Source organism: Loxodonta africana, chromosome 3 (genome assembly GCF_030014295.1).
Source record: "Loxodonta africana isolate mLoxAfr1 chromosome 3, mLoxAfr1.hap2, whole genome shotgun sequence".
Classification (NCBI taxonomy): domain Eukaryota; kingdom Metazoa; phylum Chordata; class Mammalia; order Proboscidea; family Elephantidae; genus Loxodonta; species Loxodonta africana.
In genome coordinates, this window is record NC_087344.1 from 154,349,780 (window position 1) to 154,376,453 (window position 26,674).

Consider the following 26,674-nt stretch of genomic DNA (forward strand, 5'->3'; position numbering starts at 1 on the left):
CCCACAAATTCTCATAAAAAGACCATACTTAATGGTCAGACTGAGACTAGAGGAATCCTGGCGGCCATGGTCCCCAGACCTTCTGTTGGCACAGGACAGGAACCATCCCCAAAGACAACTCATCAGACAGGAAAGGAACTGGACAGTGGAGGGGAGAGAGATGCTGATGAAGAGTGAGCTAATTATATCAGGTGGACACTTGAGATTGTGTTGGCATCTCATGTCTGGAGGGGGGATGGGAGGATAGAGAGAGTGGGAAGCTGGCAAAATTGTCACGAAAGGAGAGACTGGAAGGGCTGACTCCTTAGGGAGAGAGCAAGTGGGAGTACGGAGTAAGATGTATGTAAACTTATACGTGACAGACTGACTTGATTTGTAAACGTTCACTGGAAGCTCAATAAAAGTTAATTAAAAAAAAAAAAGGGTGTCCAGGGGCCATACTCTTGGAATTTCTCCACTGTCTGTCAGACCAGCAAGTTTGGTCTTTGTGTGTGTGTGTGTGTGCATAGTCTTTGTGTGTGTGTGTGAGTTAGAATTTTGTCCTACATTTTTCTCCAGCTTTGTCTGGGACCCTCTATTGTGATTCCTGTCAGAGCAGTCAGTGGTGGTAGACAGGCACCATCTAGTTGTGCTAGACTCAGTCTGGTGGAGGCTGTGGTAGTTGTCATCCATTAGTCTTAATGACCCCTTGCTGTTTTCATGTATGATATCCTTGATATCATCCCACAACTCTTGTGGTCTTCGATCATTAGTGTTCAATGCATCAAATCTGTTCTAAAGATGGTCTCTAAATTCAGGTGGGATATACTCAAGGTCGTACTTTGGCTCTCATGGACTTCAACTTGAACTTGAATATGAGCAATTTATGGTCTGCACCATAGTAGGCCCCTGGTCTTATTCTGACTGATGATATCGAGCTTCTCTGTAGTTTCTTTCCACAGGTGTAGTCCATTTGATTCCTGTGTATTCCATTGGGTGAGGTCCATGTTTATAGTTGCCACTTATGTTGTTGAAAAAAGGTATTTACAATAAATAGGTCGTTGGTCTTCTAAAATTCTATCATACCATCTCTGACATCATTTCTGTCACCAAAGCCACGTTTTCCACTACTGATCCCTCTACTTTGTTTCTAACTTTCACATTCCAATCACCAGTAATTATCAATGCATCTTAACCACATGTTTGATCAATTTCAGACTGCAAAAGTTGGTAAGAATCTTCAGTTTCTTCCTCTTTGCCATTAGTGGTTGGTGCATAAATTTGAATAATAGTTGTATTAACTGGTCTTCCTTGTAGGCGTATGGATGTTATCCTATCACTGACAGTGTTGTACTTAAGGATAAATCTTGAATTGTTCTTTTTGCCAATGAATGCAATGCTATTCCTCTTCAATTTGTCATTGCCAACGTAGTAGACCATATGATTGTCTGATTCAAAACTGCTAATGCCAGTCCATTTCAGCTCACTAATGCCCAGGACACTGATCTTCAAGTGCTCCATTTCATTTTTGAAAACTGCCAATTTTCCTTCATTCATACTTTGTACATTCCATGTTCTATTAATGGATGTTTGCAGATGTTTCTTCCTCATTTGAGTCTCAGGAAGTCCAAGCTACAGTGAAGTCATTGGCCAAAAGCAGAGCTCCAAGAATTGATGGAATACCAATTGAGATGTTTTAACAAACAGATGTAACGCTGAAATCACTCACTTGTCTATGCCAAGAAATTTGGAAGACAGCTACCTGGCCAACAGACTGGAAGAGATTCATATTTGTGCCCATTCCAAAGAAAGGTGATCCAACAGAATGCAGAAATTATTGAACAATACCATTAATATTACATGCAAGTAAAATTTTGATGAAAATCATTCAAAAATGGCTACAGCAATACATCAACAGAGAACTTCCAGAAATTCAAGCTGAATTCAGAAGAGGATGTGGAACAAGGGGTATCATTGCTGATATCAGATGGATCATGGCTGAAAGCAGAAAATACCAGAAAGATGTCTACTTCTGTTCTGTTTACTATGCAAAGGCATTCTACTGTGTGGATCATAACAAATTATGGATAAAATTCTGAAGACTGGAAACTTCAGAACACTTAATTATGCTCATGCAGAACCTACACATTGGCCAAGAGGCAGTTGTTCGACCAGAACAAGGAAATACTACATGGTTTAAAATCAGAAAAGATGTGCATCAAGATCATATCCTTTCACCATAGTTACTTAGTCTGTATGCTGAGCAGATAATCTGAGAAGCTCGATTATATAAAGAAGAACAACAGCATCCGGATTGAAGGAGCACTTATTAACAACTTGTGATATGCCGATGACACAACCTTGCTTGCTGAAATCGAAGAGGACGTGAAGCACTTACAGATAAGGATCAAAGACTACAGCCTTCAGTATGGATTACACCTCAACATAAAGAAAACAAAAATCCTCACAACTGAACCAATAAGCAACATCATGATAAATGGAGAAAAGATTGAAGTTGTAAAGGATTTCATTTTTACTTGAATCCACAATCAATACCCATGGAAGCAGTAGTCAGGAAATCAGATGACATATTGCATTGAACAAAACTGCTACAAAAGACCTCCTTGAAGTGTTAAAAAGCAGAGATGTCAACTTGAGAACTAAGGTCATCTGCCTGACCCAAGCCATGGTATTTTCAATCATTTCGTATGCAGACAAAAGCTGGACAATGAATAAGGAAGACCAAAGAAGAACTGGTGCCTTTGAATTATGGTGTTGGTGAAGAATATTGAATAAACCGTAGACTGCCAGAAGAATGAATAAATCTGTCTTAGAAGAAGTACAGCCAGGATGCTCCTTAGAAGTGAGGATGGCGAGACTGTGTCTCACATACTTTGGACATGTTATCAGGAGGACCGGGTCCCCGGAGAAGGACATCATGCTTGGTAAAGTAGAGGGTCAGAGAAAGAAAGGAAGACCCTGAGTGAGATGGACTGACACAGTGGCTACAACAATGGGTTTAAGCATAGCAACAATTGTGAGGATGGGGCAAGACCAGGCAATGTTTCCTTATGTTGTACATAGCGTCACTATGAGTAGGAACTGACTTGCTGGCACCAACTACAATGAGGAAACCCTGGTGGCATAGTGGTTAAGGGCTACAGCTGCTAACCCAAGGGTCGGCAGTTTGAATCTGCCAGGCACTCCAGAAAACTCTACGGGGCAGTTCTACTCTGTCCTATAGGGTTGCTATGAGTCGGAATCGACTTGATGGCCCTGGGTTTGGTTTGGTTTTGGTAACTAGAATGAGTCCACAGAAGAAACAGATCCTGTCCAAATCACAAAGTTCTGCTCAGATTATGGGAAAAGAAAAGAAAATAGGCGGAACTATTCAGAAAGACAAGAGAGTAGCTGAGTGAAGGGAGAACACAGTGGAGAATATATGCTTAAACTCTATATAGCCAACTGAAGAAAATGGATGATTTGACAAATAGTATTCATCAGATAACCCATCACCTAATGATTATTTACCTTTACCTTGCAGGGATTGAGAAGTTCAAAGGACAGTACTTCCACAGCCGGGAGTATAAGAACCCACAGGTCTTCACTGGAAAGAGAGTCATTATAATTGGCATTGGAAACTCTGGAGGTGATCTGGCTGTGGAGATCAGTCACACAGCCAAGCAGGTTTGAATCAGTGAATTATTTACTTTGCTTCAAACCTAGCTAGGCATACACCGAGGAAGCTGCAGTAAATCCCACACAGAGTTCGGATAACCATATAACCATCAGTACAGATGGCAAATAGAAGGATTCATTTCTCGACCTCATTTAGGAATATTATGATTGATACTAATGGAGCCAAGGTTACCAGTTAAATTTCTAGTTGTTCAATTGGACTCACACTAAGGAATTAGTTCATGACCACTCTGCTCATAAATCCCAACTTGTCATCTGAGAGTATGCCTCTGGCTTTGAAGAAGACCAAGTAATTTCTGGGAGAGCTCATTAGAATGCAGCACTCAGAGTATAGGATCTTTGGTTGGCCAATAGAAGTGCCATATTCTTATGTGAAGGAAAGTACACTGTGGTCATTGAAAGCTTTTCACTCATAGGGTGGTGCCTGTATTTTCCTCTTCACCCCTCAAATAGAAAAAATAAATAGTCTAATCTTTTCAAAGACTACGTAACTATCAATATGAAAAGCATCCACACTGAAGCACACACGAGGAGCTCTCCCCAGCCTTCCCATACAGTTATGTAACACAGAATAGTGTGCACTCTGAAGAAATTTCTATCTTTTTTGGTGTTTTGTCTTATTATTATTATTGCATCATATGTTTTGAACTGGGAAGAAAGTATCTTCACTATAAATTCCTGGAAAAAGACATGTCACTATTATATTTTGTTATTCACGTCTTTATTAAAGCATAACTTTACTGGCAATACATAAATGCCAGGTTGATCTTCAGTAACTTTAATTATGCTGTCCTTCTCCATGAATATGCTTTAAAAATTATTATTTTTTAAAATCGAAGCTTAATGCCCCAACTTTGTTAAATGACCCTTGCCCAGCAATTGCATTCCAATAACACTTCTCAGTGTTATCCCCATCTATCACCACAAAAGCCATTTCATACATTATTCCATGAATTAATTCAACAAGCATTATCAGGAAATACGTATATAAATAGGAAAGAGCAAGATCCCGTGTGGGCATTATGACAGAAGTATGGGGACCCATGGCACGAGCCTTCTTTGACACCATTGGCTGATCAGATGGTCAGTTAAAAGGGAGCTGGACCTTCCCTGCACTGAGGAATTACAGATTGTCCAAGAGCCAAGCACGCAGAGCAGGTGGAGATAAGGTAGCCATGTCTGAGAATGACTGGGTAAATGCATAGCAAAACTATGTTTGCAAGGAAGGCACATTATGTCCCGCCATTAATGCAAGTTGAAGAAACCCGTTTGCTGGGCTCTAACATTTTCCTTTACATATTAAAGTGTATTTCTGAGAAGATGTTTGTAAACCAAAATTTTGAAATGGACTTTTAAATTTCAGTGTGCCAAGGAAGTCTGTGGTATAATTCTTGCGGTATAATGCTTTTGCTAAGGGAAAACATCCCTTTCTTGTCAAGCATTCTTCTTTACATTTTTCTCTTATAATTCCAGATTTGTAATCAAGGGGTAGGCAGAAAATTGGAATAAGGAGTATAATAGCCATTATGCATTTATCAAGTGTTTACTATGTGCCATACTTTTTACAAACATATTATTTAATTCTCACAACTTCCCTGTGATGTATATATTATTGTCGCTATTTCATAAACAGGGAAACTTTTAAATGAGGTTCTGAGTACTTACATTACTCATCCGAAGTTATATAGTCAGCACACAAAATCATTTAACTCCTAAAACCACACATGCCTTTCAACTGTACATGTAAAAATGCTTAATTATGATGGAGCTTATATGATCAGTGAGAATATACATGTGAAGTAAAGGGTTAAAGGATTATCCCTCTGTAGACAGGTTATCTTTCTCCATCAAAGCTTCCACAAAAGACCACGAAGCAATGTATTTATATAACCTTCAGCTCAGGGAAGTGTCTCCAGAGAGCTTTGTAATATACAGGAAGTGATACTTTTGCCAGGTAATTGACCTCAGGGAATATCAAACTTTTATCGGCCCTGAAGATGGATTTGCCATCAGAGGACACAGAAAGACTGACTGTTGTTCTAGGAGCAATCTTAATTTTTTTTTTTAACTAAGTCATTAACGAAACGTTTCTTAGGCATAGGTTTTACAGTCAGCCAGACTTGGATTAGAACTTCAGCTCTAAACTTATTTGCTATATGATCTCAGGCAAGTTGTTCATTCTCTCCATGCCTTTCATCTGTAAATGGGAGATAATAAGACCTTCCTCAAGAGGTTGTTGTGTTGATTAAAGAGCACTGTACATAAAGGTCCTAGCCCAGTGGCTTACAGATCATAACTCTCAATACATGGAAGCCATGGTGTGCTGGGGAGACTAAAAGATGTGTAGGATGTGCCTCCCACTCTTGAGAAAACACGTTCAGAGAAACAGAAAATCAAAGCATAACAAGTTTAATAACAATATAAAGGATAAATAACAGTTTGTTGTAGTAATATAAGGAGCCCTGGTGGCACAGTGATTAAAGTGCTCAGTTGCTAACCGAAAGGTCGGCAGTTCGAACCCACTAGCTGCTCTGCAAGAGAAAGATATGGCAGTCTACTTCCTTAAAGATTTACAGCCTTGGAAACCCTATGGGGGCAATTCTACTCTGTCCTGTGGGGTCTCTGTGAGTCGAAATTGACTTGATGGCCATAGGTTTGTAGTAATATAAACAATATCAAGGACAAAAAAAATTGAGGGGCTTGGATTAAATGATTTCCAGTTGTGCTCAGCTTTACCACGCTGTGGTTTTAAATGAGTTGTACATGTGTAAGTGTTAGACAAGTTAAGTGTGTGCAGAGAAAGCTGGAGGCCAGAATGGTCAGTGAAGTCTTCATGGATGGACGAGGCTGACTTAACCTGGATCTTGAACGTGAATAGGATATGGAGAATGAAGAGGAAAAAGGGCTTTCCAGGTAGATGTAATGGCATTAAACAGAAATGCAGGGGTGGAACAGAGCTAGACATACCAGGGACAGTGACGGCACCAATTTAATTGTAGGCATAATGTTTGGGAAGAAAAATAGTAATAAATTAAAAAAAAAAAAAGATTTTTCAGGGATTAAAAAGCCAGTCTATGAGTTTGAAGTTAATCTTGAAGAAAATGGGGTGCTTTAGGTTTATAAGCCAGAGAGTGACAAAAGCAAACACTTTTTCCCCATGTTCCAGGTTTTCCTCAGCACCAGGAGAGGGGCTTGGATCCTGAATCGTGTAGGGGATCATGGATACCCTTTTGATACAGTGTTGTCTTCTCGATTTAGTTATTTTTTGAAGAAGATTATTAGCCTATCACTAATAAATGCATTCCTAGAAAAAAAGATGAACGAAAGGTTTGACCACGAAATGTTTGGCCTGAAGCCTAAACACAGGTATGTCCCCAGGGTGGTAGTGGGGAGGTAATGGTCAAGGGGAAAGAATAAGGACTGTTCACATAGGCTGACGGTGGAGCTATCTCTACTCACACATCAAGAAAATCCGCAGAATCCGAACTCAGATTCCTGCCTTGTCCCCCACAGAAGTCCTACATCTACTGGCCTATAGATTTGTGGTCTGTGGTTCTTCTTGGCATTTACTGTTTTTTTCATTTCCCCAGGTATCAGTTCTTTTTATAATATGTCCAGCAACAACAATAACAATACAACCGTAGTAGAGGGCAGTACCTCATTTATTCATTCATTCATCCAGCCAGCACTGAGCTCCTGTTATAAGCCAGGCATTATATTGGGCATGAGAATATGGAGATAAAAGATAATACTAATACAATAATAATACCCTAATCTTTTCAGGACTTATGATATGACAAGCAGTGCTCAATGAGTTACATGCATTATCTCATTTAATTTTTATAACATCCATATAGGTTGGTGCTATTTGTATTTTAAAGTATAGACATTGGCACTTAGAGAAGCTAAATAATTTGCCCAAGATCAAACAACTAGTAAATGGCAGATTCAAAAAATGGATGTTACCTTAACTTACTTGAATGAGAAGAAAGACAAAATATAATAAAGAAATGTATGGAGTATTGTGAGGGTGTAAAGGAAGGGTAGACTGTGAAAGAATTTCAACAGGCTGATTTTAAATGACTTTTCTCCCAATTTTTTATTTTTGGAAATGTTCAAATCTACAAAGAAGTTGCAGGAATAATACAATGGACACCTATATACCCTTTACCTAGATTTATGTACTGTTAACATTTTGATACATTTACTTTCTCCCTCTTGCTCTCTCCCTCCCTAGAGATAGATGCATACATACATACATAATATTTTTTTCTGAACCATTTGAGAGTAAATTGCAATCATTAAGACATTGTACCCAAAATACTTCAGCATATATCACCTAAGAAAAGAGTTATTGGATATTCTTCTATATAACCATAATAGTTATCACATCTGGGAAATTTAACATTGATTCAATATCATTATCTATTACATTGTCCATATTCAAATTTCCCCAGTTGTCCCAATAAAACCTACGACTTTTGAGTTGATTCCGATTCATAGGGACCCTATAGGACAGAGTAAAACCACCCCATAGTGTTTTTAAGGAGCAGCTAGTGGATTTGAACTGCCAACCTTTTGGTTAGCAGCCTGAACTCTTAACCACTGCACCACTAGGGCTTCATGTTCTGTATAGCTTTTTTAAAATCCAAGATCCTGTCAAGTATCACTTGCATTTAGTTTTCATATCTCTTTAGTCTCTTAATCTGGAATAATTCCCCAGCTGTTGTTTTGTTTTGTTTTGTTTTTGACATAAAATTTTTTGAAGAATCCCAAGTCAGTTGTTTTGCAGAACATCTCTCAGTTTGGACTTGCATGATTGCTTCTGCGTGATTATATTCAGGCTAAATTTTTTTGGCACAAATACTACCAAGGTGATGTGCCCTTCTCAGAGAATCATTTCAGGAGGCACAGAATGTCAGCGTATCCCATATTAATGATGTTAAATTTGATCACTTGGATAAGATAGTATCCACCAATTTTCTCCACTGTAAAGTTATTTTTCCCTTTGAAGTTCATCAAGGGGGTAATACTTTGATACTTGGTTCACCAGCAACCTTTTGCACAATTACTCTAGCATCCATTTCTTTGATGGTTGCAATATAAATTGAGGCTTTATGGAATAATAGGAAATAACCAAACAGAGTAAGGCAGTGGCATTCCAATTACAAGTAAAAAGCTTTGAAGTGGCAAAAAATTATGTTATGATCTCTGACCTGCACATAGTTGCGTATGGCTAGACTATATGGCACAGGTGGAAGAGTGATTAAAGAATATATCTCTAGGCTCATCAGGCAGGCACATGAAAATCTTTGTATGTTATGAAAAATAAAAACAATTTGAAGTGAAGGTAGTACAAAGTCATTGAAATATTTTAAACAGGTGAGTGACATAATAATAAATACAGTTCTAAGAAAAATCGTTTGAAAGTGTTGTAGAAGATAGATTGGAGGCGGATGGGCAGGAGGGCCTAAAGACAATTGTAACAGTCCAGGTGAAAAATTCTGGGGGCCTAAGCCGAGGCAGTATCAATGGGGAATAGATAAAGCTACTCTGTGGATGTTAAGAGGAGAAAGAGAAAAGCCTTGGTGACCCAGATATAAGACTCATAGTTTCATGGCTTGGGCATCTATGTGGATGGTGGTACTGGTAGTGCAAAGGTGTAGATTTGGAGAAAAAAAAGATGAAATCATGAGGCTGGAATGCAGAACAGAATCTATACCTAAAGGTTTTAGATTCAACATATAACTAAATGCGACGAACCAGTAGTAGTAGTTTAAACCTAACATGTTCCTGAGGCTAGTTCACTTCTATTCAAATGTGATAGCTGAGGATTCTAAGAGCCTGGAACCTTGCAATCCAAGGATTCAGACTGCTCTTTAGAAAGATCCAAGATAATGGAAGCCCTACCTGATTTTTTGGTATCCTTTTCGTAGGCTGTCCCTGGGACATACTACTTAGTAGGCCTAAAGTATCCTGAGGGAATTCATAGAAATCCATTTTGAGATAAATTCTAAAATCCTAGGCTGTGTAACCTTGGGCAAATCATTTAACTTCTCTAGGCCTCAGTTTCCTTATCTATAAAACCTGGATGATGACACCTGCCCTGCCTCCTTCATGGGGTTTGTGTGAGAGTCAAATAAGATAATGTGTATAAAAGCAATTTATAAAGTGTGAATTGATATACATATGTGATTTATTATACAGTTTGGAAAATGGTGGTCTAAATCTAGCCACTGGGCGTTTTCTAGTTCTGCCTGACTAAGTGATATGTGGATAGAAACTATTGGCCTGTGGCTTTATCATATCACTGAGAACATTACTGTTCCTTGAGAAACTATACATGTACTCCTCAAATAAGACTCTTTTTTCTTCACTCCTCCAATATTCTTCCTTTTAATGCCATCCAGGCAGGGTCCAGCCTCTGCTCTCAGGTCCTGACCTGTGCCCAGCTGGTATAAACCAGATCTTTCCCACATTTCATAGATAGACCAAAGAGGTGATCACTGGAATATTGTTTAACTACCTCTGCCAAAGCAGAATTTTACTTACTTATGTAGTACTGATTTTTTGTTTGTTTTTGCTGTCTTATGATCTCTCTCTTTTTTCCTTCTCTTGGTCCTTATCGCAACTCACAGAGCTCTGGGTCAACACCCAACGATAAATGATGACCTCCCAAATCGTGTCATTTCTGGCATGGTGAAGGTGAAAGGAAATGTGAAGGAATTCACGGAGACAGCTGCCGTATTTGAAGATGGCTCCAGGGAGGATGACATTGATGCTGTTATTTTTGCCACAGGCTATAGCTTTTCCTTTCCTTTTCTTGATGACTCTGTCAAAGTGGTCAAAAACAAGATATCCTTGTATAAAAAAGTCTTCCCTCCTAACCTGGAAAAGCCAACTCTTGCAATTATAGGTTTGATCCAGCCCTTGGGAGCCATTATGCCCATTTCAGAGCTCCAAGCACGCTGGGCCACTCAAATATTTAAAGGTGAGTGACAATGCAAGTTGATTACCTAATTACTTGGTGGTGTGTTTAGTTCTGTTCATGCACTTGCTTTTAAATAACTAGAGACAGTATGTATAATTATAACATTACCTGGCACAAAGTTAGTGCTCAAAAATTAATTTTTGAGTGAATCTAAAGTAGTAATTTATAACCACAGACATACATTAGTACCACCTGGGAAATTTTTTCAGGATAGGCATACTTTGACCCCATCTCTGGTGATGCTTATTTGCTAAGTCTGGGATGGGGCTGGCCATAACATCTTTGAGAAAAATGGTCCTCAGAAACATGCTCCTCAGTGTGCATTCTTGATTAGAATCCACTGGTTCAGATTTTAGACCCAAACCAGTTGCCATTGAGTTCACTCTAACTCATAGCAACCTCATGTATGTCAAAGTAGAAATGTGCTCCATAGAATATTTATTTCTGATTTTTCAGAAGTAGATCACCAAGTCTTTCTTCCAAGGCGCCTCTGGGTGGACTCAAACCTCCAACCTTTTGGTTAGAACCCAAGCACATTAACCATTTGCCCTGCCCAGGGATCCTTAGATTTTATTAGACAAGTAATATATATTTCTGAAGCAAAAGAATTTCATCTTTTTTTCTTTACAGTTAGAGTAATTGGAATACAGAAATGATGTGACTTGATTTCAGACAATTAAGACGTGGTTGGAGGGTAGTCCAGAGTATAGAAGAAACTCTAAAATTCTCACTTTCTCCCCATATATCCCTTTTTTTTCAGTTTTGGTAACTAGGAGTACTTGAGAAAAAGACTTTGGGGCTTGGGGCGGTAGTCTCAATATGAGCCAGAAATATCTAGCATCATTAAAAAATTATAGTCCTAGAACAATTGTGTTCTCCAAGCTGGTTAGACAACACCCAAAGACATATTTTAAAAGTGAAACTGGAGTGCATTAAAAGAAAGAGACCAGAATGGTAAAGAAATTTGAAAACATATCATTTTAAAGTACGACTGAAAGCTTTGAAGATGTTTTGCCTGAAGAAGATAAAATTCAGTGGAGACATGAGAGAGTTCCCCTCAAATATTTCAAGGGATATCCCATGGAAGGATACGATTTGCTCAATGTAGCTTTAGCGTCAAGGAATAGAACCAGAATCAAGAAGTGAAACCTTGAGGGATACACAGTATGACCTTGATAAAAGAAAAGCCTCTTTTTCTATCAGCCAGTGCCCATTTCAAGATGTAATGGGCTGCCTCTGAAGTTGTGAGGAGTTCAAGCAAAATAGGGAAAGGAGGACAAATGGCTGGATGGACATTTGGGAAGGAAGCATGGAGTAGATTCAAGCCTCAAAATAGGGAGAAATCAAAGGAACTTTAAGGTCTCTTCTACGGGAGAAATTCTTTGATTGTATAATTGTTATAACAAAAGTTGCTTACATTACTAATAACAACAACAACAAAACCATTAGCGTTTCCAAGGAGTGGCTGGTGGACTCAACCTACCAACCTTTTGTTCAGCAGCCAAACTTTTAACCACTGTGACACCAGGGCCCCTACATTACTAATAGTATCATTAAAACAATTCAGAGTTCTGTTGGAAGTACAGCTTCCCCTTCCCTAGTGAAGATCTTCATGGTAGCAGAGAGAGAGAAAAAAAAAAAGGTATTTGAGTTGGTAGATCAAAAACCTTTCCAAATTTCTTACCATTTCTTAATTCCTTCCAGCCCTGTTTAGTAGATCGTGTACTCCTTGAGAGCACTGGACAACAAATCAAATGCAAATAACTTGTTAGACTGGCTTAATTCTAGTCGTATTAACTGGATCTTTTAATTGGGTCAACTAAGTAAGAGGATAAAGGTGCATTAAAATAGGCCACAATATCTTGATATAATTTAAACAACTGGAACTTTTTTCTAAGACCAAGTAAACTGTTGAAAGGAACAGGGAAAATGGTTATTTTTAAGAGCCTGCATTACTGCTGTGGAATGGGGCAGTTCTACTCTGTCCTATAGGGTCGCTATGAGTCGGAATCAACTCAACAGCAACGGGTTTGTTTTGTTTTGTTTTGTTTCGAGGGAAATGTACCTAAACAGGAAACTCTGGTAGCATAGTGGTTAAGAGCTACAGCTGCTAACCAAAAGGTCGGCAGTTTGAATCCAGCAGCCACTCCTTGGAAACTCTGTGAGGCAGTTGTACTCTGTCCTATAGGGTCACTATGAGTCAGAGTTGACTTGATAGCAACAGGTTTTTTTTTTTTTTGGTACCTAAACAAATGGCAAAGAGCCCAGATTCCTATACTAGCAGAAGCAGCCTAGTGCAAATTCCTCTCGCTTTCCTCTAACATTCTTCAGAAGAATCTCTATAACTTTATGAAAATTCCAACAGGAACCCTGAGCTTTTTGTTCTATCCATGGCCCTCCTGTCTACCCACAAATTCTTGCCTTTCTTATCCTTGAAATAGACCTTTACTTGCCATGTTTTAAACTCCCAGGGTTAGCTAGTTTCTCCCATTCTTTCTTGCCTTCCCAACTCGGTCTGTCCCCTTCCCTGGTCCAGTCCTTCCCCTACCAAGCCCCATTTTGCCTTCTTATTCTGTTCTCCAGAACCATAGTTCTCTTGTCAAGTATTCCGCCCTTTTCTAGAACACTGAACCTACTTCCTTGCCTTAACTGAAACCTTGTTTTCTTTTTTCTTTGCCTCTTTTGCAGTCCTCTCAAGAGCCTTCCAAGTGTTCTACTTTCATTCAGCAACTTTCTTTCCTGGAAAACCACATCAAGTTATACCAACTCTCTGGGTCATAAGAAGGCATTATGTCTTAGCATATCATTCAAATTCCTCCACAGTTTGGATGCAGCTCATGCTTTCAGGCCTGTCTTTCTCAAATCTTTACCGTACACTCTACTATCTCCTAGATCCTCTAGATGACTTACCCACTCACTGATCACCAAACACACATATGCTCTTGTACCTCTGTGCCTTTGCTTCCGTTTCTCTCTGCTTGGTATGTCCTTCTTTTACTCATTATTTGTATAAAGAAAACCTACATATATTTCCTCCTGCCATCTGTAGTATATTGAAAACTCTTTAAATAAATTGTGTTTATTAACCTTTGTATACCGAGCATAGACCAGTGCCTAGCGCACTGTTGTTCACTGCCGTGTAGTTGGCTCTGACTCATGGTGACTTCATAACAGAACAAAGTGCTGCCCCGTCCTAATAAATGTCTGTTTGATCAAATGCCAGTTTAGTTCTGAGGTAAACTCTACAAAAGGAACTTCTTCTTTGAGGGTTTCAGCTTATGAAATACATTAGCCAATTTCCAGTCATGTTAAATGTCTTGACTGAACCGAAGAACAGAATGACAGCCACGACTCTCTTCTCTTGTAACATTTCCTTTACACTAAAATATGCAGGAACAAGTCAGGATTCAATAAAGTCAGGATTACAGAAATTCAACCCTCCTAACACCTGACACCAGACTGAAAGCCCTACTATCATATAGTTATAATTCAGGCTCTTTTCCTTCCTGCCTTGTCTTGGAACCTTTGGAGAATCTCTGAACTTCAGCTCTTCATTCTTCAGCTAACATTTATTGACCTCTTGGTATGTGCCAGAGCCTGTGCTAGATGCTGGAGATACAAATCTGACCAAAATGCAAATCCTTATCTTTATGGGACTCAGAGTCAAGGAAGAGAGGCGAGTAAACAGACATTTAACGTATTCATTTATTCAACAAATATTTACTGTATCTTAAACAAGTGTTCCAGTAATGATATAAAGGAACTGCTATGGTAGTAGTGAGGAATAAGCACCTAACTCTTCTTAGAGATGAACCCCTGGGGGTGCAGAGGTTAAAGTACTTGGCTGCCAACCCAAAGGTCTGCCGTTGGAACTCACTAGCCACCCTACAGAAGAAAGATGTGGCAATGTGCTTTAGTAAAGATTTACAGCCTTGGAAACCCTGTGGGGCAGTTCTACTCTGTCCTATAGTGTCACTATGAGTCAGAATTAACTCAACGGCCCAGGTTTGGTTTGGTTTAGTTCTCCTTAGAGGAGCTGGAAAAGGTTTATCAGTCAACCCTCAGCCACATCTTAAAGGATGAGTAAGAGTTTGGTAAAATGACAAGCAAATGCCAACGGTAACAAGGAAACAATCACTAATATTTATGCGAAGTCAGAGAAAAATGACAGAACAAGTTCCAGGAACTATAAGTAGTCCAGAATGCTGGAAAATAACATAAGAATTAAGGAAAATGAAGCTAGAGATATTCACGGAGGCAAAATTTAGAAAATCTTTGGGTGCCATGAAGAAGTTCGCATTCAGCGTAGGCAATAGAGAACCACTGAAAGGTTTTAACTGGGAGATAGGAAGTCAAGTCAGATTTGCAATTCAGAAGATGTGTCAGAGATGTGAAATGGGAAGTAGGTCAGTTAAGAGCCTGTGGTAGAAGTACAAGTAAGACATGATGAGGGCATTAAACTAAGGTAATGACAATCTAAGTAGATAGGAGACAAACTTAAATGAACTTTAGCAGGTAGATGTGAAAGAATTTGGTGACCGAATGTATGTTGGGGATGACAGGGAAAACAATCTATTCAGGTGCTGCTGCTGTTAATTTAGACTGGGACCATAAGATATGAAGCAAGATAGGGAGGAGGGAGTTGAGAAATAATAACAATGTGTGTCAAAACAAGGAAACACTGCAAGAACAGTGTTAATGAATTAGAAAGCGCTGCACCGCAGGGTATTGTATATATCTCTATCTATAGATTTTTCTTTCTTTTTTTTTATGTGTGTGAATTAGCTGACTCTCACTCACACCCTAGAACTACCTGTTCCTCCAAAATGTTTCTAGTTAATAGAAGGAAAATTTATGGTTTTACTATAAGCAATAATTTGGAAATAACTCTCACAATGTGTTCATTGAGTATCTCAAGAGACCTGTGATTAATCTCAAATGAAGCATATCAATGTTTTCTCATTGATTTACGAATATAAGTAATAACTCCCCCGGCTAAAATGAGAAAACGCATGGCAAAACCCAGAAGGCTATTTCTTCAGTGTTGAATTTCTGAGTCCCGTATTTTTAGAGGAACACACCACGATAGTGTGCCCAGAAAGGCAATCAAACTGGCAGAGAACTTACAACCAGTAACACTGGGAACTAGTAGTGTTTAGCCTGATAATGGGAATGTTTGAAGGAGTTACGACAGTTTGTAAATGTTTCGAGGGTAGCCATTTGTTAAGATTAGACTCTGTGGCTCCAGGATTATAAATAATAGTAATGATGTTTGTTGAATAATTTCTGAGAGTTAAAACAATGCTGGAAATGTATCAGTCAATCATACAATTCAAGAATTGGACAGCATACAGCATGAAGCTGGTATGGCACCTAAGATGAGGCTGTATGGGGTGTTTATAGTCCAAGGAACAAAGAAAGCCAGGGAACTCCACACGGTTTCAACGAGTCTTTCTGATATTTATTAAAATGTCTCTTGAAATTCTTCCTTTCTCAATACTGTGTTTGGCTAAGAAGACAAACAAATGACGCAGGTCTGGGGTGGGGTATGGGGAGGGAGATCAGAGCCTGCCAAGCAGATTTCCATATAGCCAGGCATCTGCTTTTCTGGCATGCAGGAATTAAAGAACAGGAACTGGTAATTATACATAAATCTACAGAAACAAGCTAATTACTATTTCTAAAAGTCCAGTTACTTATTCTCTTAAACTTTTGCCCTGTGAAACCAGATAGCAGCCATGCTCTTCCAGCTGGGCATAATGACTCCATATTGTTTTTAGCTTCCACAGTCACATATTCTAGCAACATCTCCTCAGAGGGTAATGAGAGCTCCATCACCAGAGAAGTTTAAGCAGTAATGAGATAACCACTTGACTAGAATATCTGTAGAGACAAGGCCTGTATTGGAACAATATAAGCCCATTCTGAAATTCTATGTGTTAGAGCTTTACAGGGTTAACACCTTAGGGTTGGTGTGTAGTTAAAATTTTCTACATGAAGAAATGTCTAGAAATCTGGGCATAAGGTTATTTGTTTCTACTAACTTAAACAATAGTATCTAAGTCTAACTATGTCTCTGGTGGCGTAGTGGTTAAATGCTACAGCTGCTAACCAAAAGGCCAGCAGTTCAAATCTGCCAGGTGCTCCTTGGAAACCCTGTGGGGCAGTTCTAGTCTGTCCTGTAGGGTTGCTATGAGTCAGAATTGACTCGACGGCAGTGGGTTTTTTGTTGTTTTCTTTTTTTGTCTCTGGTATTAAATTCCTAGTGCTGGAACTGTTTGTGTATCAGTGATTACACAAGATTGGGTATTGAGTTGTCCTTGGCCTTAAACTCTACCCTCATCAAATAAAGTTTAGAAGGTGAGCCTTATCTTCCATAGGACTTTAGGCATAAGATGTGATTAAAAGTTTACTTTTACTTCCTTCTGTCTGTGCTATAAAGACTCTGTGTTATTAAGAGTCAAAGTGCAGGTGTGTTTTCCCATCCCACCGCCATTTACTTTGTTCCTCATTTCCCATAAATTTTTAAGGCCATTTATCATTTCTGTATGCCCATATTTTATTTCCCACTTGAAAGACTATGGAGGAGGTAGGTACTAGTTGGAAGGCAGAGTAAGAGAAATATCTTCCAAAGACAAAGTAGAATAGAACAGGATAGACTGAACTGTAAACTCCTTGAGTATAAAAAAAACTATCTTGTATTTCATTGAATTCTGCATAGCATAATAATATTTAACAGAATTATTGTTGCCAATGAGGTCATTTTATACTTAAAATTTTAACTTTTGTCTTTAGGGCTAAAGACATTGCCCTCACAAAGTGAAATGATGGCAGAAATATCTAAGGCTCAAGAGGAAATAGAAAAAAGGTAAGAAATTCTCCCAGGAAGATATGTAGTTTTTTTTTTCCTTATTGCTTAATAAAAGCACAATACTGTACTATATTTAGTTTCCTTGTGCTAGTTAAGGATTTACACTATATTTTGAAGGAAAATGAAATAATTTGTGGCAATATTATGGTGAAATAGCAGTAGTAGCACTGCTTTGAATGTATATGGGAGGAAAAAAAAAAAAAAGAGAAGCTTAGGAAAAGTGTTTAAAATCCTATGTTTAGGTCCTAAAGGAAAAGTCAAGTAGTAGAACGAGCACATGGAGGGCAAATCAGATGTATTCTTTTGCTAGTATTACTCGAAGTGCTAGTGGAGCTGCCATAGAAAGAAAGACTGATATGAAATTAATGAAAGAGTGGTACAAAATTATGATCAAATTACAAATCCCTTTGCTGGCTGTCACCAGGATGGTACATTCAGTCACAGTGGTTCGTGGACTGGCTAGTCCACATGACTGGGGAGAAGGATAACAGCAGCCAGCTGCTTAGTGCTTGGGTGAACACATTAATCCAGCAATCTCAATTTCAGAACTTGAACTCAATCACTAGATGGTTTTTTTTTTTGGACAAAGTGGAAGTTAGTGGCAAATTCCTGAGTTTTTGTGGCCAAGTCAGAGGCATAATCACTACAGGCCCAAAGAGGCAGTTTTCTTCAATTGATTATAACAATAATGTCTCCTCCATCTGTAAGGGGGAGAAAGAAAGTTTTTATTCAACCTTATTATATTCAACCTTTTTATTTATTTATTTAATTTATTTATTTATTTTGCGGGGGGGGGCGGTATTCAACCTTGTTACCCTTTCCAGGTCCTCTCCTAATTTTTTCCCTTCTTTTACTGCCAAACTTAAATACTCTAAGTTAAGTGCTCTAAATTTTAACCCTTTGTTCCTTCTTAATCCCCCTACACTATAATTTCCATCCTTACTCCTGAAAATGTTTTGAAGGTCATCCATGACAAACTTCATTTTCCTTCTTTTTACTACCAAATTTGGTACTTTTAAACATCTCTTCTTTATAGAGTGCTTTTTTTCCCTTGCTTTCCTGGCACTATATTATCCTATTTCAACTTTCTTCCTCTCTTTCCTTTACTTTTATCTAACCACCTTCTGACTGTAAGCGGTCTCCAGATTTTATTGAGGGTGCATTATGTACACACACTGTGATGTGTTTTTACCCCTGAGCTTATTTAATCCCCACAACTCTACAAGCCAGCTTCTAGTGAACTTCTTGTGAAATTTTCATGACTACAGCTCTTTACTCTCTATTATAGGACAAATAAATACATGCCCACAAAGCCTCGACCCACTATGACATCCATAAGGGAAAGCTCTCAAATTCTTTCCTGTCTTACCTTCTCTTCTAAACTCTAGTTCCATCTCAATAAACTCCTACTTGGCTGTCTTTTGGCCCCTCTAGGATTCCATCTTACCAATTTTACTCTCGAATTTACTTTCTGTCATCTTTTTCCTATCCTTGTTTTTTGATTCCTTTAGTAAACCCATCCAATCTCAATTTGCTTGACTTAGCTTTTCTCTTTCTGACCCACTATTTTTTCTTTTATTTTCATTATAGAAAGTTAAATATGAAAGCTACCACTTAGCTCCCCAAATCCCACTCCCTATGCACAGGTAATCGCAATTATCACTGTTACCACATTTTCCCCCTTAAAAAGACTTCTTAGCTCTTTAAATCTGTACTTGGTGGAATCGTTCCATATGGCTCCATTTGGAGGGCTACTTCCTCTTTCGGGATAAATCATCTTCCTTCCTCCTCTCAGGATTCCAAATTAACTTCAGCCTTAGGAAGTCTGCTCTGTGGACCTCACCACCACTGCCCTCATTAAAAAAAAAAAAAAAATTAAGAATTCCACACTTACAGTGATTGATTTAGAGATTTTCGTGGTTGGTTGGCTCTTTCTGATGACATCAGAGCCCTCTGTATCTGGATCTTCCTCTCCATATTCATTCTTGCTTTCCACACATACCCCCTATACTGTACATAATCTCCACAGATATTCTTTGCTTATATCCTATATTTATCAGTCTTAGAAGAAATACAACCAGAATACTCTTTAGAAGTGAGGATGGTGAGGCTTAGACTTGCTTACTTTGGACAAATATCAGGAAAGACCAACTGCTAGAAAAGGTCATCATGATTGGTAAAGCAGAGGGTTGGTGAAAATGGAAGAAGCCCTCCATGAGATGGATTGACAAAATAACTGCCACAACAATGGGCTCAAACATACCGATCATGAAGATGGTGTAGGAACGGGCAACATTTTGTTCTGTTATACATAAGGTCACCATGATTTGGAGCTGACTCAATGGCAACTAACAACAGTTCTACACTTATTCCTGCTTTACTCCCTTCCTCTGCTGTTCGCCTGAATTATAATACTTTTGTCTTTGTTCTCAGAATATCTGTATCTTCCACATCTTTCAAGGCCCTAGCTATTATAGTTCTCTTTTAAGTACCCTGTCTCTGCATTTCTATTTTGCAGTCTCAAATCACCAAAAGTCTTACATTCCCTTCTGTTTCATGTGTATCAGATGTATCTTCTCTACTAGATTATAAGTTCATTGAGGACAAAGACAGTATTTTATATTTTTTCTCTGTTTTCCATAACTCTCAATCCAAAATTGAGTCAATAGCAAGTACTCTGCAATCACTGATTGACTGATTTATTAAACTGTTAATAAGTCATTTTTTCTATCTTCTCTGCTTTAGGTATGTGGAGAGTCCACGCCATACTATTCAGGGAGACTATGTAGATACCATGGAAGAACTTGCTGATCTGGTGGGAGTCAGGCCCAATCTGCTGTCCTTGGCCTTCAGTGATCCCAAGCTGGCATTACAGTTATTTTGGGGACCCTGTACTCCAATCCATTATCGTCTACAGGGCCCCGGGAAATGGGATGGAGCACGAAAAGCTATCCTCGCTACAGACAATCGTATCAGGAAGCCTATGATGACAAGAGTAATTGAAAGGAATAACTCTACGACCTCAGGAATGACAATGGTCAAGGTTATGCTGGCCATTGCTTTCTTTGCTATAATTATAGCCTATTTTTAGCTGTCCTATTGTCATTGCCCCTGCTTTCACTGGGAAGCTAGTTCTAGATACCTTCAGAACTTGAAGAAATTGAAAAATTCTCAGATTCACATTGCCCAGAAATCTACTTTTCTTTTTCTTTCCAGAGTATTAATCTTCTTTCCTCTTTTCCTGCAGTAATATTCCCAGTTATTCATTCAGATTGACTTACCTCCCTTCCTCTCGAGACCCATCACTTTTTTTCCCAGTAATCCTTAGATTGTGAGCTCAGGTACTCTTTTAGTCATCTTATACATCCTTAGCAGAGTTCTTGACATGTGGGAGGTGCTTAATAAATGTTTGTTCTTGGTTATCAGATATTATGGTGGGGAGCATAACTCACCATCTGTGTAAGAACTGGATGACTCTGTGTTACTCTGCTTCTAATAGATCTGATTTTCTATTAAAAACTCAAATTTTGTTTGTTTTTAACATTGTAGTTAAATGTATGTTTCCTGAGAGAGGAGAAATCATCATCATATAAAAATTAAAAATCCATTGCCATCAAGCCAATTCTGACTCATAGTGACTGTATAGGACAGAGTAGAATTGCCCCACAGGGTTTCCCAGGATCAGCTGGTGGATTCGAACTGCTGACCTTTTGGTTAGCAGCCGAGCTCTTAACCACTGCACCACCAGGGCTCCTGTGGTCATATAGCAGTTGTATATATCTGAAATAAGACACAGACTTCAGACACTTTTGTTTCATTTGCTGTTCCCTACCACCACCACAAATCCCTAGTTGCCATCAAGTCAACACCATGTGTATCTAAGTACAACTGTAGAAGGGTTTTCAATAGCTGATTATCTGGAAACGGATCAATAGGCCTTCTTCCCAGGTGCCTCTGGGTAGACTCAAACCTCCAACTTTTTGGTTAGCAGCTAAGCCCATTAACCTTTTGCACCACCCAGGGACTCCTGCGTTCCCTAGTGTACCTGATATTTTCCCTAAGCCAACAGACTTTATTTCTCAATGAAGAAACTACCTTCAGCTTTCTAGGCTCACAGGTCATTCTAATAATCTAGCAGCTGCCAATAGGTTCAACTTGGTTGAGAAACTTGAGATTTTAAATTCACTGTCCTATCTGTTTTGAACTCTTAGTTTCCATGTTTATGATCCAACGAGACTTAACCTTAGGAAGTAGGTTAAATAGCTGCCAGCTGTTGTAGTGTGGCCTGCTCATATAATTTGATTTGCTTCCCCTCTCCCTTGCTTTTTCCACCCTCATCCCTTCCCCTGAATGAAGTATAAGTAATAAGTATTCAAAGAGATCATTTATGTATGTTAAAAAAGGAAACTGAGGTCCACATTGACAGATTCCTCTGAGTGCATATGAAATGTCAGAGGTCACTGATGAATGTGGAATGTACCCAAGAACAGATAAACAGGAACAAAGAAGACACAGCAGAGATACAGTGATCATAAAATCATGCAAACCCCCCTTCATGACAAGACATCTGTTAACCACGAACTTGCATGAAGTTTACCTTGTGCAAAGAATTTAACTTTACCCAAAGTAACCTGCTTTTTGCCCTTGTTTCCAGAAAAGACTAACTCTAAACCTTTGAAGTTTCCTGATAATTGAGATACCTTTACTGTGCAAATGAACGGGGGCTGGCCAGGCCACAAGGACTACCAGGTAGCCCCACGAAGGAAAAGGAGCACAATTCAGTTATGCTAAAGCTCAGGAAATGGTTAATCTTCCATTTTGTAGTTCCTCTCTTTTCTCCTTAAAAGTTTGTAATTAATCTACAATGAACCCTCCTATTTTCTGAAAAGAGACGTCTCCCGGCATGTATACAGATTAACTGCTGGAATAAACCCTAAATGCTTTAATTTCTTTGTGCTTTGATTATTTTGACATGTATTAATTTAGAGTTGACATTTACTAAACGTATGGGCATTCTGCTTATTTTTCTTATGTCATCCAGTGTAATTCTGAAAAACAGAACAAACAAAATGGAAAGCAGGGACTTGGGTTTGTGTCACAGCATTGCCCCAATTCTGTTTTCTCATTTGCAGATGTTTTACACTGTTCTTGTCTCATGGAGAAGCTATCTTAGTATCAGCTGTCAGGCACACTGGATTCCAGGAAGAAAGGTACTGAAAGTACCAGCCCAGTGTATGTTCATCAAGAGCTGTTGTACAATATGTTAATAAATTTTGGGATTGCTGCCTAGTACTTAGCAGCAGCTGAACTGAAAGAACAGCAAAAGAAATCATTATGCTTCCTCATATAAACACACATAAGAGAACCAAAAATGACAACTACAACTTCCTCTTAATCATGTAACTATTTGGACACTTGCCTGCCATTTGACCTAATTTACCTGTGGAGATGCCTTTTGAAAATCAGAGAATTGTTATTACTTCTTAGGTCCTCTTCCTCCCCTAATCCTTGTATGTTACTGAAGATTTATTGTCTATTAAAATAGATGTACAAATACCAAACCCACCGAGGTCAAGTCGGCTCTGACTCATACCACCCCATAGGATTTCCAAGGCTGTATGTAAATCTTTATGGAAGCGGAAGCATACTGCCACATCTTTCTCCTGTGGAGAAGCTGGTGGGTTCGAACCACTGACCTTTTGGCTAGCAGCTGAGCGGTTTAACCATTACACCATCAGGGCTCCGTAAAATAGATCAAAACCCAAAACCAAACCCGTTGCTGTCCAGTCAATTACCAACTCATAGCGACCCTATAGGATAGTGTAGAATTGCCCCATTAGGGTTTCCAAGAAGCACCTGGCAGGTTTGAACTGCAGACCTTTTGGTTAGCAGCCGTAACACTTAACCACTATGCCACCAGGGTTCTACTATCTATTAATTTAGAGATTACTTCAAAAGTAAATTGAAGGTCTGGTGCTTCTTTTTCATTGTCACCTTTCAGCATATAAATTTGTCAAATTAACAATCCTTTGATAATATAGGAAATCCTGGTGGCGTAGTGGTTAAGAGGTATGGCTGCTAACCAAAAAGTTGGCAGTTCAAATCCACCAGGTGCTCCTTGGAAACCCTATGGGGCAGTTCTACTCTGTCCTATAGAGTCGCTATGAGTCAGAATTGACTCGATGGCAACAGGTTGTTTTGGTTTTGGTTGATAATATAATTCCTAACTGATCAGCAATAAATACCCCAGTTTCCTTTTTATTTTATTATTATTTTAAATAATATTTTATTATGTTTTCGGTGAAAGTTTACACAGCAAATTAGGTTCCCATTTGACAATTTATACGCAAATTGTTCAGTGACGTTAGTTACATTTTTCACAATGTGTCATCATTCTCAATTTAACTGAGTTCTCCTTGTTCCATTTCCAGTACTCTAGTTTTCCTGCCCCTTTATCTTCTCATCTTAGCTTTAGGGTAATTGTTGACCTTTCTTTTGGTCTTATATAGATGGATTTTTAATGGAAAACCATACTCAAAGATACTATCCTTTATTTTGTGTGCCAATCAGTTATTTCGCTAAAAGGTGAACTCAGGGGATAGTTTTGTTTCAAGGTTTAAAGAGTATCTCAGGGCTATAGTCTCAGGGAGTCCTCTAGTCTCAACTGGTCCAATAAGTCTGGACTTTTTAAGAATTTGAATTTTGTCCCACATTTTTCTCCCATTGTATCAGGGTGCATCTGTTGTGGTCCTGATCAAGATGGTCAGTAGTCGTAGCCAGGTACCATCTAGATCTTCTGGTCTGTGGCTGTGAAAGCTAAAACCAAGATGGAGTCACTAATGCCAAGGCCAGAACAGCATGGGTGCTACCTGGTCTCACAGGGCAAATGTTTACAAAATTAAGTAACCTAAACTTTAGAGATAATAACTAGCTTGTTTCTTTAAGTTTATGTATAACAAACCTTAGAATAGCTCTACATTCCAGACAAACTGGCATAGGCAAGCATTGACCCGTCAGACCTGTGTCATTGTCTTCTTAGCCAAACACCACTCTGAGGAAGAAAGGATTTCAAGAGACATTTTGATGAATATCCAAAAGATTCAGCAAAACCCTTGGATTTCCCTGACTTTGTTTCTTTCTTGGACTAAAAATACCCCATTCTGCCTCTAACTCTCAGTCTCATGCTCTATGTTGTCCAATTGGTAAGAATTATATGATCGACTAATACATCTCTAGCATTGTTTTAACTCTTAGAAATTATTCAACATTTCTGGTGCCAAAAAGGATCCTTAGGGTACTGAAGCCTTAGCAACACCCTTGGATTTCATCAGACACGAGCTTAGTACCAGCTGAGCTGATTGGGCTCTTCATCTACTCACTCTCTTGGGAATCACTCAAGTAAAGCCCTGCTTGGACTCCAAGCTCTGTGCTTTGCATAGTAGTTGTCCAGGATTTATTTTTCAATTTGTGCTTGGGTTGTCGACTTTGAAACTTTGAAACTGCTGTCCTGATAAGTAGTGCAGACTCTAAGGGAGCTTCAGATGTGCCACAGGCACACCAGCTCAGCACATGATCAAGACCCAGAAAAAATCTTTAACTATAAAAGCCACTGGAACCCTAAGCATCAAATGAAGGGATAAAGAACTCAACCGAGCACTGACAGAATAGGAAACTGACGGAGAACAAGGAGAGCTATGGAGTTGAGTTCCCCTACCAGCCAATGTGGCATAGATTTGCCATCATGGACCTCTCAGCTACCAAGAATGGTGGACAGGGAGTACGGGAAGGCAAATCATGGAGTTCCCAGCAAGAGACAGAGCACCTGGTAACTAAGGATACACACTTTCCCACCCTCCAACCTTCTTCCCTCTGCATGGCCTCCACTGCAATCTGGTGGGCCACAGTCCCTCAACTGAGTTGATACCGGCTCCTTGCCCCTTGGATTCACCCTGCCCCCACCAGCCAGCTCCTTCAGTGCCATTTTGTTGTTGTTGTTGTTGTTACTTTTTGGCTACTTTTGGTTTCTTCTCACTCTCTCACTCCCTTCCTTTCCTTCCTCCCAAACACCTGGCACTGTGTGCCATCTTTGCTTCTTCTTGACAGGCTGTGCAGTGCCACTCAGCTGGGGAGATGCTTCCCTGGTCTGCGCCACCACACCGGTGGGCTCCCTTGGGTCTTCCCCCCCTCCCCCGGTTTCTTGTCTCTCTCAACCTTCCTTCCTTTCCTTTCTCCTGACCACCTGGCCACATATGCCTTTCTTTTTCTTTTTTCCCCCGGTTTCTTATCTCTCTCCTCCTTCCTACCTTTCCCTTCTGCTGCTCACCTAGCCACATGTGTCATCTCTGCCCCTTCTTGATCAGCTGTATCACATGGCCCGGCTAGAAAGCCACCAGCACATGGCTTCCCTGGGACCACACCACTCCAATGGCAGGCTTCCTCAGCACTTTTTTTTATTATTATTTTGGCTTCTGTTTCTCTCTCATTTCTTCCCTACTTAGCTCCACACATCAAATCTTCCCCTTTCCCTCCTGCCTATCTACACTGTGCACTGAGCACCGTACCCCAAAGCAGCACAGGTGTGGACCACTGGACCCTCCTCCGCACTGCCCCCTGTCCCTGCCTTGAACATGCCGCAAACAACCCATCCCCGCCCTTCCCCCTCCACTGGACCTGCCTGCTGCACCATAGCTGAGTGACCAACCCTGCCCACCCGGACATGGTGGTGAAAAGTATCGGGTCCACAGATAAAAAGCAAACAACAAAGAACATCCAGCCTGCCTGCCCAGACATAACCAAATAAAATAAAAAAGCAGGATGAAACAAATCTACAATCAATAAACGAAGAAAATAATTACCGAATGTCCCAAAGACACCAAACAATATCAAAAAATATTTTTAAAAAGAAACAAAACAGGACAGGATGGCTCCAGAAAGCATACAAAACAAAACATCAGGTGACCTTCTAATAGAAGAAAAGGCACTGGAACTACCTGATACGGAATTGAAAGCTCTAAGATTTAGGAAAACACAGACAAAAAATAAGGAAAAGATAGACAAAATCATGGAAAATGCAGACAAAATCATGGAAAAGACAGACAAAACAATGGCATAATTCAAGAAAATAATACAGGAAC

The 26,674-nt window shown here is 39.4% G+C and overlaps 1 protein-coding gene across 3 annotated transcripts in view; it reads left to right on the forward strand.

The window, feature by feature from the left end:
• Nucleotides 1-22,634, forward strand: part of FMO5 (flavin containing dimethylaniline monoxygenase 5) — a 76,796-nt gene extending 54,162 nt beyond the window's left edge. For 2 of the 3 annotated variants that reach the window (XM_003421951.4, XM_010601311.3), the window contains exons 5-9: nt 3,524-3,666; nt 6,845-7,044; nt 10,317-10,669; nt 17,465-17,537; nt 20,286-22,634. In XM_003421951.4, the coding sequence (XP_003421999.1) occupies nt 3,524-3,666; nt 6,845-7,044; nt 10,317-10,669; nt 17,465-17,537; nt 20,286-20,631 (1,115 nt within the window). In that variant the 3' untranslated portion in view covers nt 20,632-22,634. The remainder of the gene's footprint in view (nt 1-3,523; nt 3,667-6,844; nt 7,045-10,316; nt 10,670-17,464; nt 17,538-20,285) is intronic. The other variant, XM_010601310.3, reaches the window with a different exon arrangement.
• Nucleotides 22,635-26,674: the final 4,040 nt, after the last annotated feature.